Genomic DNA, 13,320 nt, shown 5'->3' on the forward strand with positions numbered 1-13,320 from the left:
CTTTTTATGAGATACAATAAGGAAAACGAATGAAGGAAAATATATAGACTGAAAAATATGTTAGAAAATGCTGCATGTGGATAGTATGTAGGTATTGCAGAACATGAAGAACATAGCATGGCATAACAATAACATAATGTTAATTCAATGCAAGCATGACATAACAATAACACAATGTTAGCTCAACGTAACACTTGCGGATAGACAACATTTTATGTTTTTCTGTCGGGTGTATGAACAAACAGTTTTCGGCTTGTGCCTACTTTTGAGCAGGCGACGTACAGCTGGTCATGGCTAAAGCAGGGTAACAGTAAGACGATACCAGCTGCTCTCTTTATTTTCATCATCGCCTATCGCAACTCTCTAAGTACCCGTGCAAGTTCTGTAGTAGTAAGTTACAGTATTTGTAGGAGGAAAAAAATTATTAACTCAGCTGCTGAAGGAAATAAACATGTTTACTATTGCGAACAGTGGCAAATCCGATGTTTTTAAGTATGGGAGGTGTGGCAATTCATAGACAATACAACATTGAATAAGAAGTACTTACCTTTTTGAGGTAGAAATTTAGTAGGTGAGAACAGCGTTTTTTACAGTGGCCACAAAAAACAAACGTTCGCGTGACCTTCTCAGTACACATTGGCAGTAAATATTAATTAAATGTAAATTACTATTCATTATTCTAATTTATTGAATGAGTAGTACATTTGTATAGCTGTATAGGCATCTTTGTATAGGCCGCAGAACTCAAAACGGTACTTTTTAACACACCAGCAACTTTGCTGTTTAAAGCGGAACAGTGCTGTTGGGCTGTGTAAAGAGGTGTAATAACCGGAGATTTTGGTTAATGCGCCCTAGCCGTGAAAGAAAAACTACAGAATCGCCGCACCGTCGTATAAGCCGCTTGGCTCAAATCATCAAAAAAAGTAGTGGCTAATAGTCCGAAAGTACGGTATTTACTACTCATATTAATTCAGTTGGCTTCGTGCGACTGAATGGAAAAAAGAAAGACCGCTCTAATAATTTATTTACTGTTACTACTCATATTAATTCAGTTGGCTTCGTGCGACCGGATGGAGAAAAGAAAGACCGCTCTATAGTTTATTTACTACTCATATCATATTAATTCAGTTCAATTTGTACAACCGAAATTCGTACGACGAAAAAAGGAAAGACCGCTCTATAAGGTGGACCAACACGCACACACATAAATATACACACATATAAATATACAGACAGATTATTTGCCGTTTGTATAGTAGATTTGATTAATTTTTAATGAAGGAACCACAGCATCTACAAATAAAAGTAACAGCCATTTGCATTAGTTCAACAGTTGATAGTTTTATTATACACCATTTGAAAGAAGACAAAGTTTCTTTTACAAAATGATGCTAATAAATGTATAATTTAAGACATGACAACCCTTTAAAGCTCAAGTCAAAACACAAGTCATACCTAAATTGATACACAGCTCAAATTCTGATAGGTTTTGTACCTGCAACCAGTTTCTGGTTGTGTTTTTAGAGGAATTTTATGTTCTGTTGTCTGTGTAAAACCAATGATATAAAATCCCCCACACTTGGGGCGGTTTTATATCATTGGTAAAACTCTAGGTGCTGCTGGTAAATTAGTCTAGGAGCAGAGTAACTCAATTGTGAGTTGTTATTCCCATACTTAAATAGCCAACAAATATAACAACAAATTGGCTGACAGCAACGTTCATTTGGATACTGTCTGGGGATTCCTTTCCTCAAGCTGTTTGTCTCACAAGCGCAAGGTACTTATCTGCAAGAGCTCAGCAGCAATTGCAATTAAAGTATTATGTCCAAAGGTTGCAACACATAGTTGCAACTTTTGGACATAATTTGAGTACATGTTGCAACACAACTTGATTACAAAATATACAAAAAATATAACTGTATTGCTCGGAGTTGCATTTTTTTTTAAATGTGAAAATTGTAAAAACGTAACATATGCCTACAGCCCTACATCATCATTGGAAACAAGAGACAATCTGACAAAAAATAAGATATACAGAATAGAAGTACAACCAGAGCAAATAGCTATGACAATATTACATACACCAAAATGCTAAGTAGCTATGGAAGCATACATCTATGCAGCTATGGTAACTATTCATTCACAGAGTTCATTCAATGGTTTTTACTGAAAAAGATTGTTTTGCCAGAGCTGATAACTCCTAAATCGAACTCGTCTGTTGAAAGTTTTGAAACTCTTTCAAAAACAAATCAACAATACGAGGCAAAGATTTCTTTCTATATTAACTCGCTCGTCTTCTAACCTTTAACTTTCTTCTCTGGCTAATAGTTTTACTCAAATAACAAAATGCAAAGACACTTTTTTATAAAGAATGTACAATTTTTTTCAGCTATATAAGAGAAGAGATGAGAGTTGTCCTAACTTGACTTGAACAAATTAACTTCAACTAGAGCCCATATCCTAAAAGAGTTCCACTATTAATAGTTTAAAACACTATCATTTACTTAACCGTAAATGTAAAAGACTAAAGACTATCGTCACATAATAAAGTGTCTGAATTACAGTGCACAGCCTCACGCCTATTTTATATAATTTTTAAATCTTATGCCCAACATCGGTTAACGCATAATTAAGGCTGCTAAAAATTGGAAGACTTTTAAAATTTTATTTTTAAATGTTATATAGCTTGGGATTCTTTGATATTTCCATCATATTATTACAGATATAAGTGTTTCTGGTCTATTTCAACATTATTTATTGAACATGATGCTACTCTTATTGTGATAAATAAACTTTAGTATGAACTTTCTACAATGACTGCTTGTATTCGAATGAATTTTACATATGCACCAGTATACAAGATAATGAGCTAAACACCAAAGAAAATAATCCAACAGTGCATAATGAGACAATGTGGCCACAGGTAATAACAAAGATGCAGAGGTCAATTTAGTGCAAAGACAACTAAGACAACAATATTGTGTAATGCTAATTTATAAATACAATAGACTCACACAAAGCAGATTAAGAAGTAGGCTTAGCTGGCTGGCATAAACATGCTATTTACAACTTTACTATATCATGCAATATACAATTATTTAACCTACAAACAATTTTTCAGATACAGTATGATTTAATTTATGAGAACTTTTTACCTAATGACATCACTAATACATAGCCGTAACAATAATTTAGCGTGTGTGTATTTTATTTCATCAATAATAAAAATATAACATTAAACAAAAAAAAAGATATAGTTAAAATATTAAGCCAAAACCAAATAAATAAAAGCTTAGTTCCTACTTGTTAAGGCATGATGAGGCCCACCTGAGCAGTAGCACTGCAGCTAGTCGAGGCGCTGGGCCTACAGGTGCTGGGCCTATAGTGAGCTCATTATAAAGGATTTTGTCATTTTAGGTAATACTACAATTTTCTCTACACAAAAAAATTCCCAGCCATCTTCCGCCACAGTTTTAAAAACACTTTATTATTTTGAATACCATAAACTGAGGGGTTCTTTTTAGAATTACCTCTTTGTTTATCTCAAAACAAGGTAACACCATATTGTTAATGGTTCAGCTTAAGCAACTCTGTGCATACCTCAGAATGATTAGTGATCAAACAGATTCAGCTTAAACTAAATAAAACGGAACAATGATAAACACGCTTGTTGGTTGTTACAATCATTTGGCAGTTTTGTGGCTGGCACTAAGTCATAATACCATAATTGCCTTTTGATTAATCTATGTTCATGTTTGATGTACACTTAATTTACATTTTGGTAGCTCGTAACACGTATAATACCGGAATAATACCTCCATCATACCTTGTGAAAGCATTAATAATACGCTAGTGTTGGGACAACGGCAGTCAGTACGTAAACTTATGATGTAGCGATTATCTACCCCTAACCGTAGTAAACCGATAACTCCAAGGCCTATGACCTACGTACGCCAACATTCGATTGCAGGCTAGAGTAGGAATTGTGGCCTCTTTAGCTAGCACTCGACAGCAGCTCCTAAAAAACATATTCTTAGGAGCCGCTGATCGAAAAGGCAATATTTTTAGTACACATACGATATAAAATTGTTGAAAATTCATGTCAACGAAACTTTTTATATTATTGCTCTATTGTAATGCGTCAATTTCAATTGACTCCACTAACGTTTCCATGAAATTTTCCGTTTTTGCAGTGAATTTTGCACAGTTCTATTAGTTATTTTAACATACGCTTTAGTTCAGAACGATGAATGAATAGGGCCTACAAAATTTTTAACACAGTATTTTTTTATTGTATGCACATAAACATAACTCTGTAATCAATCCCAATTTTGTCAGGAAGCTTATATCATTAGTGAATATTACTGTATTAGCGAATGCCGACGTGAAAAGGTTTATTTAGTACATCGCACGGGTTGTTCAAAAATTGCGTTGGTCGTTCTTACCGCGCCGATGATGTTAATTGAGAAACAAATTTATGCCTACCAAAATAGCCAATCAGATGTAATATTTTCGTTACTCGGAGCAACGGTCTCAATCGCACATGGTCATGGTCAATGCCTGCACCCGTTTGCTCTGATTTCAGGATCAATGGGACGTGCAGACTAGGATAGTGGTTAAAACGAAATGTGAACCCAATACGCACAGTGGGCCATGGAGATTTATCGCGAAGTTTCTGACGAGGAAAGGACTATGGAGGCGGCATGGCAGAAAAATCTTCGTATGCCCTTGCTACACGGCCACCTCCAACTAAGAAATCTTCCTCGTTTGCTCCCGACTTCCGTTAGAGTCTACCTCAGTTCGATAGCATCAGGTAAATTATCAGCTTCGGAGAATTTGCAGCCTTTTTGATAATTTGTAGAATACGTTTATCACAAACTCAGTGAAGAATACATAACTACAATATAAGTTGATTACAGCTCGTTGTATTTTGCATTTTAATCACGGAAATGTTCAATTATCAAGAGAATAGTTTTTTTTACATTTTTACCAAAAACTAAATTATTATAATACAGTGATTGCTGTATAGCGTGCTGATAATTAACATTTGATAAATAAATTCATATCATATCAACAGGTTTTACAGAGTGCATAGTATTGTGTGTGTATATGCATGACTTGCACTTCAAATATATGTTCTACTTTATTCCCTTCAGATAGTGAATGTGAGAGACAATACCTAATAGACAACGTCTATATCAAGCTTAGGGTATACTGCAGAGCTGCTCATGGAATTGAATTCCAGGTTGGTGATTGAACAAAGTGATTACATGTCCTTTGGATGGTTTCATGAGCTGAACTTATTCAGCTTTTCATCAGCTGGTCAACTAAATAGGCTGCACTTCAAGTCTTCATGCTGACGTGTTTGTGGAATATTGAATCAGGGATGCAATCTGAATACTTCTGTCTCTTTTTTGATTCAGCGTTTTTACATGTTTTACCATTATTTTTTTTTACAAAAAATGTTTCCATTTTGACAAACTATACTTATTCCTTTTCTAGATGGTGGATTTGCGATCTGGCCTTGACAGACAATCACAACATGTTCTGCCAACTTTCTCTCACATTAGTGAGTTTGAGATTCAGCACTGCCAGGCAGCTTCTGTTGGACCTTGTTTCCTGGTGGGTGGAACTTATGTAATATACACTTGATAAATGCCCAAGATAATAGAACAGCAGCATATAGACAGTGGCAGAGAACGTAGTTGCCATTAACTAAATTCTTTTACCCAATGAACTTGAGTAACTTAGGCTAGTGTAAATTTTTACTGTTATATTATTATAATATAATAGAAAGAATTATTAGAGCCGTTATTATATCTTGAGCCAGTGTTAGGAAAGAAAATTGCGTCCGTAGTCTCTCACACATTCATGATCTTTAAGCATGCTACCTGAAGCATGCGATGTGCCATTTTGGCACCAGATTAGCAGGTACATAAGTATGTGCACAATTTCTTATTAGTATAGCTAGTTCAACGTACAGTGTAATATGATAACAGAGATAGCACACTTGGCTCCTAAACTGGAGTTCTGAGGAAGAAGAATAAACAAATGGAGAACTTCATTATGAGTGAGTTGCAGTAACAGGGAGGAAGCAGCTTACAAATGTTTAAGTGCTTTGTGTGTTAAAAAGTTTGGCGCCTTGGCCTTGACCTTTAACACATGACTCGCTATGGTTCTGAAGAAATTATTAATTTATGATATTATTATGTATTGTTTCATTTATAACTCAAGAAAATAACCAACCACCACATATCAACATATTTTGGTGACCATAAGTATTTTTCTTAATATGTATTTTTTAAAATTACAGGATAAATAGTTATTTGGCCAAACATTTATGGAAACAACACGCTTTAAAATATATGAGATGCAGTAGTTAGACTTTAATAGGTCTGAAGGTCTGATGTGGTGCATAAGTTCATCAGGTGTGCCAATAAAATGGGGAGCATATGTGCCCAGCCATTATAAAATAATAGAATGGGAACAATGAGTGTAGATGGTAGCATGTGTGGCTACTAGGCCGAATTTTGCGAGTTCCAATCCCATGCAATGCAGTTATTTTTCCCAATTTGTAATCATGGCTCCGAATAGACAGACGGATGGTCTCGGCTCTTATTATAGTAAAGACTAGCTGAATACCCGACCTTCCACAGGTAATAAAAACACATTATAAACAGTGGCAGGTAATGTTGTTGCCATTGGTTAAGTTGACTAATTAGTCAATGGCAAAACTAGCAAATTGTATAATTTAAGTAACTTAAGCTAGTAACTTAAGTTTGGCTAAATCTTTACTATAATAAGAGCCGTGAAGCCACTGTGTAATCGTTACGTGTGATGTTACTTGTCACACAACATCGTTATACATCTTTATTCCGATGTAATGATTATGTGCACAATTAATCTATGATATGGCAAGTAGCCTATGTGGCCTAGTTAGCTTGCCTGTCTGCAGACCTGGAGGATCTGAGTTAAAATCCGGTACGCAACAAAATTTTCATTAATGAACATTTATCGCTATACATGTAATTGGACATACGAACGACAGACTAACAAGCAGACCAACAGTGCACACAGATGATGTACTAGTTCTTGGCTTCTGTTCACCAACAAAATAGCTCCAATTACCCAGTTAATTGGTTGTTTGTCAACTTACTAGCAATCAATAAAGCATGTCTAGGCAGCTCAACGGAGTGAAGAAGTATTTGTTTTGCTGTCGATAGATTTAATCTTACCCGATTAAACCTAAATGGTGAAATGTTAGCTAGTTGCAAGCAAAACTCATGCTTTCCACTTAGCTTTCCATGTTTGAACTCTTTGTTGTTTTATTTACAAAAAGATAATTTAATCAACGAATGTTAGTTGCATTCGACAACGAAAGAAAAGAAAAGATTTTGGGACCAACGCGTCGAACTATATCCTTGAAACCATCTCAAAGAAGTTGCCCTATTTTGTTGATAGCCATAGCAGTGACATAGAACAGCTTTGGCATTGCAGAAGACAAAAATTGATAGATTTGTCGGACTGCTAAAAAAGTATAGCTGTCAATTCTATATCTTAAAAATGTGTTTACACCAAAAAGATTTGTTGGAGTTGTGCTTTCGTTGAGAGAGTTGGAAAGGCTTTTAGTCTGCTTGAAGTATATTTTAGTAAATTATTTTAGTCATTACACCAACTCAAACTCTGACTATATGAAATGAATCACTTTTTTAGCCAATAAAATACACTATCAATATCCATTTTATTTCCTTGTATTTTCAGTGCTATTAATGTTATGATATATTATTGGTCGATTCCATCTTGTACTTTGACAATGACGGCCGTCGAAAATGAACAAACACATTATGCAGCATTTCACCAATCTTGTGTCGGTGACTGAGACAAAGCCGTTTTTACAACTGTTCTTCGTTTCACACCAGGTAGACTTTGTCATCGTGGAAGCAACTCTAATAAATTCTCCTAGTGTACTCGCACTTTTAGTGGGGGGACAACCCTTCATAGATCCAATACTTACTTTAAGCAGAGGCTGCGCATGTTGCACAAACAATGCCTTTAGGATTTTTGCTGGACATGCACAAATCCGTGCAGTCCAGTGGAAACAGAAAGTTGACAGCTGGAGACATGCGCAGTTGCAGACAGTGATGTAAGTTTAGCAGCCATTTCTGTCAGACCCATAACTATTTCTGGGAATTTAACTCCACTTTTTTCGTGTATGCTGATATTTCATTGCTCGTTATGTTTGAAAGGAAAAGTTAAAGCTGTCAAACACAGAGTTCAACACGAGCATTTTGTGTCAACAAAAAAACCACATATAAGTCACTTTCGATGCTCTGTACTTTCTCTAATCAGACTTTATCGTGAACCTGTATATAGAGGTATACATGCTTCATTGTGTTGAGGAGTTACGATAGTCTCAAAGCTAATTGGTTAACTACCTGATTATATGTAATTGTAACTACTAATGGAATGCCCGGCGTTGTACGATTATTAAAAACAGCGTATAAATAGTGGCAGGCCATGTAGTTGCCTGCTATTTGCCATTAGCTTGGCACATAGCCAATGGCTAATTTGAGCACGCTAGTATCCGTATTGATTAACTTACAAATTTCGTTCCAAGATTTTAATAGCTATAGCTAGACAAACCGAATCACCCACACAAACTTTGAGATCTATATATATAAACTTAATGGTGTTTAGTGGCCTTAGAAAGAATGACTGTTCATCACACACTGTAGTAAAATCACTGGCTGTCAACTGTATTGTATTATCTTTTGTGCTGACACCAGGCAAAGTCATGACATCTTTCCACACTTGTAGCTCAAATTGAATGTTGGTTCTACTGTGGAATACAACAATGAATAATTGATTTTACTTGAACTGGATGTTAAAATGCAAGCAACTCGGGTTAAATTCACTTAGGCTGCACCATAACTTGTTTACTCAGGCCTTATCAGGAAACAGCTGACTAAGTGGTATGAATGCCTCATTGCGATGGGGAGTATTGATAGAATCTTGAAGCAAATTGGTTAACTACCTGATGGAGACTATTTAATCTAAAAGCATAATTAACAGTGTTAATAGTGTTTATTTTATAGTGTTTAGACATTAAAATGACTATTTATTACACTTCTTAGTGAAACCACAATACTATACACAGTATTATACTATATACATGTAATATCTCAAATTTATATATATATATATAGTACTTTATTGGCAATAAAGTACATTTGACATTTGACAAATTTGATGTCTGTTGTTCGATTGTCATGCAGTCTGTCCAGCTATAGCTATTTAGCAATGACAAATCTGTATCGCAGAAGATTTGATCTACGAACCTCCCATTCAACAATCGATAACCCATAGACCTATTAACTATACTGTAATACTTAATAGGTCTATGTGACAACCTAACCAATTTAAACTACACAAGATGTAATGAATTCATTGGGCGATCTAAGTCGTTATCTGAGTTGAATTACGCATAGCGACTCTGCATTACTCAACATCGCTAAAGCTTGCTCTCACAGCTCTTATTAGTAAGTTTAGCAATGCGAATACTAGCTTACTCAAATTAGCCATTGGCAATACACCAGGCTAATGGCAAGTGGCAGGCAACTACATTACCTGCCACTGTTTATAAACCATTTTTTATTACCTATGCAACACCAGGTATTCGGCTAGTTGCACTATATTCGTAAGTTGCTAAAAGTAACTTTTGTGACTTCTTTGTAAAAGGCTCTAATTGAGCAATTATTAGAATATTGTTCAGGCTAAGTATGAACTACAATGGAGTGGAATACTACAAAAGTGGAATTCAAGAATGGAAGAGAAACCAGTTCCTATTTTAGTGCTTTGTAATTAGTATGTACAGAATTGTACATATATTTGTGGCCTGTTCACTGAATTGCTCTTAAAATTGCTAAACAAGCTTCTAATAAACTAACTAAATGTTTCTCATGATTTACATTTTGTTAATGAGATCATTGGTTTACGTATTGTTAGTAGGTCTCACTGTGGGTAGTCTCACTGTGGGTGGTCTCACTGTGGGTGGTCTCACTGCGGGTGGTCTCACTGTGGGTGGTCTCACTGTGGTGCTTTGCAGCTTTCACCAATAGATTACTTATGCCTATGTTATTCTTTGTAGGCAATGATTGGACAGAGATACTGCAATGAGGCCATTCCACCTGCTGCCATATGTCAGAATAAATTCGTCGCTGTGAAGCAGGTACTCCAACAAAATGGTCATGAAGTGGGCCTCCTGGATAAGTACTATAAGCTAGATGAAAATGTGAGCCCACCTTGCTTCCTTCTACAGCCTTGGATACTAGGTAAGATTATAGGGCTATTCTCAAAGGTCTCACCATCAGTTCCTCCTACTAGGTAAGATTATATGGCTATTCTCAAAGGTCTCACCATCAGTTCCTACTACTAGGTAAGATTATAGGGCTATTCTCAAAGGTCTCACCATCAGTTCCTACTACTAGGTAAGATTATAGGGCTATTCTCAAAGGTCTCACCATCAGTTCCTACTACTAGGTAAGATTAAAACACTTGGTTCTTTGTAAATTGATCAGGTGTAGATGCAGTTACATATTTATCAATATCAACTCCCCGTATCAACTTCCGAAGCTCAAATGTGTAATTAAGGTACTGACCAATCAAAATCAATATATATATATAGGCCAAGAAGATGAAATGGATAAAATTTTAATTACAAAGTATATTTGTCTATAGCTAGCATTCTCTGTGTAATTTGATATTTGTACCGCAATCATCAATTATAGCTTACAATTTTACCTTGTTTGCTAAAATATTAACATCTCCATAGCCTTAGTACCTTTAGTTCTAGACAATTTTGATAATGATTTATCTACTGGTAAGCATAATTAGACAAGCTACTGTTTTGTCTTTCAATTATCACAAACTAGTGCAATTTGAGATCATGTTACTATTTGAAGTGGCAGATTTAAAAAAAATAAGAGACTCTGGGTATCTGTTTGATTAACACGTGTATCACTGCTTGCTGGTGTGCATGCATTATGACTGTGAAGGTGCAAACATATTAGTCAATCTTATCACGCGTGTCATGAGGAGCGTGGAGATATCGCTGGCGTGTGTTTCGGAGCAATCTACCAGCAAACGATAACGCACATTCACACGCTAAAGCACGCTTACAAACTGCTAATAAATTTTCGTATCATCAGTTTTTCGAAGTTGTTAATAAATTTAAGTCATTATGGCGCCCTCTAGGCAACGGGCGTAAACAACTTCCGCTTTGTTATTAGGCCTATCTCACTTTCATGGATTGTGCAATACAAGAAGATGTAAGAAAGCTTACAGCATTACAATGATGATGATGAAATAGACGCATTAGGACAATAGACATGGTTTTATTGCATACGTGAAGTATATTTGAGAAAATATTTTGACGAATGAGGTTGCATGAAAGTGTTCATCTTTGTTGAACTTTGTGTTCAATCGTGTTCAACTACGTCCCATTCGAGCCGTTTTAAAAGGGATTCCAACCTACGTCGTTTTCGTGATGTCAGAGATTAACTGTTCATTGTTTAGCTTTTAAAAGCTTTTAAGATGATTCTTGTATTTTTAACAGTATTAGTTCACAATTTTTTTATATAGTGTACTTTATAGTAGTTTTTTATTTTTAATATAAATATTTACCATTCTCAAGATGGTCAACATGCGCAATGATTGACTCCCAAGTATTGGTTTTCAACTGGGTTTCTTTGTAATTTTTGTGTCGTACAGGACTGGGTGTGCTCTTATTAAATCTATGAACAATTCTGTAATATTTTGATGATGTTTCAATCTTGAAAAATAGCAAAATTTTGTTGCTGTACGTTGATGAACATTGACATGAAGAAATTAGCAGCCAGAGCATTGCGTTCTGGGAAAAACCAACCAATCGAAATGCATCTTGTATGAGAAAAGGTTGTGACAAAGAATGTCTAGCGTTATCGCTCTGCATGAGCTTGCGAGTGATTTCTAGCGCAGATTGGCGCCACACAGTGCGATAACACGCTAAATATCGCCTAGTTTGTTTGTACCTTAAAGGTTGACTTGCAATAAGGTTCACATTACAGTTATTTGGTATCAAAAGATTCACCATGTCTTACTCTGTTGTGTTGTAGGTGCCAAATATGTGGAAATGTGATTACAAGCTCTTAAAAGCTCAAAAACGAACAGTTAATCGCAGCCACACGAGACCGCTGTAGTTTGGATTCTCTTTCCAAAACGGCTCAAATGTGATGTAGTTGTGAGAGATGGTTTCTGTTTACACTTTCATGCGACCTTATTCGTCGAAATAATTTCACAAATATACTTCACGCATTCAATAAAACCATGCCTATTGTTCTTATGCGTCTATTTTATCGTCATTGTAATGCTGTCAATTTTAGCATTGATATCTAATAACTTACCGTAAAAGTTCGTTTAATTTTTTAACCTTACCTCGAAGGAGTACATATCATTGTCTGATAATTATGACGAGCCTGTTGGTCACCTGTGGTAATCGAAAAGTGCTGCAAAAAATATTTGCGAAGTATTGGGTCACATGATCAGATTACGAATAGACGAACTTGCCGAATAGACCAGGCCGAAACAAAACTGTAAAGTAGCGAGCATCTATATTTGATACGGGGTCTTCGGTAAGTTTTATATCCCGCTTTTTATTGGCCTTTCAATTCACGTGAGAATATACGTGACAAGACAATAACCAAATTTCATGGCTACGTCATCGAAATAAAGAGATTCCAATCTACGGCGGCTTTTCGTTTTTGAGCTTTTAAGAGCTTGTAATCACATTTCCACATATTTGGCACCTACAACACAACAGAGTAAGACATGATGAATCTTTTGATACCAAATAACTGTAATGTAACATTTATTGCAAGTCAACCTTTAAGTCTGTTCAGTAAATATTTACTATAATAAGAGCCTTGTCCATCTGAAGCCACAAAACAAGCGTTAGGAAAAAAGATTGCACCGCATGGGAATTCAACCTGGATATGCAGATTGGTAGCCAACATGCTACCATCAGCCCGGCTCGACCACCTTTCCACATCTAGGAATAATTGTGTGCATAGTTATTACACATGATGATCTCTCATTACGCATGGTACTGCCAGTGTACTAGTCAGAGTAATCACTAAAACAATCAGTTCTTTTATGCAGCAAATACAGACAAGTGGGTGGAGACCGAACGACAACTTTCAGAGTTGTTGATGCAAGCTCATGATTATATGAAAGATGCCGATTGGTCAAATCCTCCCTCCGGTACGCTGACTCTTAATATGTTAA

The 13,320-nt window shown here is 35.8% G+C and overlaps 1 protein-coding gene across 1 annotated transcript in view; it reads left to right on the forward strand.

Moving 5' to 3' along the window:
- The first annotated feature begins 4,653 nt into the window (after positions 1-4,653).
- The window catches only part of LOC137386946 (NACHT and WD repeat domain-containing protein 2-like), a 48,560-nt gene continuing 39,893 nt past the window's right edge, over positions 4,654-13,320 (forward strand). Inside the window, exons 1-4 of the mRNA XM_068073188.1 lie at positions 4,654-4,813; positions 5,157-5,245; positions 10,148-10,331; positions 13,195-13,296. Coding sequence (XP_067929289.1) covers positions 4,654-4,813; positions 5,157-5,245; positions 10,148-10,331; positions 13,195-13,296 — 535 coding nt within the window. The remainder of the gene's footprint in view (positions 4,814-5,156; positions 5,246-10,147; positions 10,332-13,194; positions 13,297-13,320) is intronic.

Source organism: Watersipora subatra, chromosome 2 (genome assembly GCF_963576615.1).
Source record: "Watersipora subatra chromosome 2, tzWatSuba1.1, whole genome shotgun sequence".
Classification (NCBI taxonomy): domain Eukaryota; kingdom Metazoa; phylum Bryozoa; class Gymnolaemata; order Cheilostomatida; family Watersiporidae; genus Watersipora; species Watersipora subatra.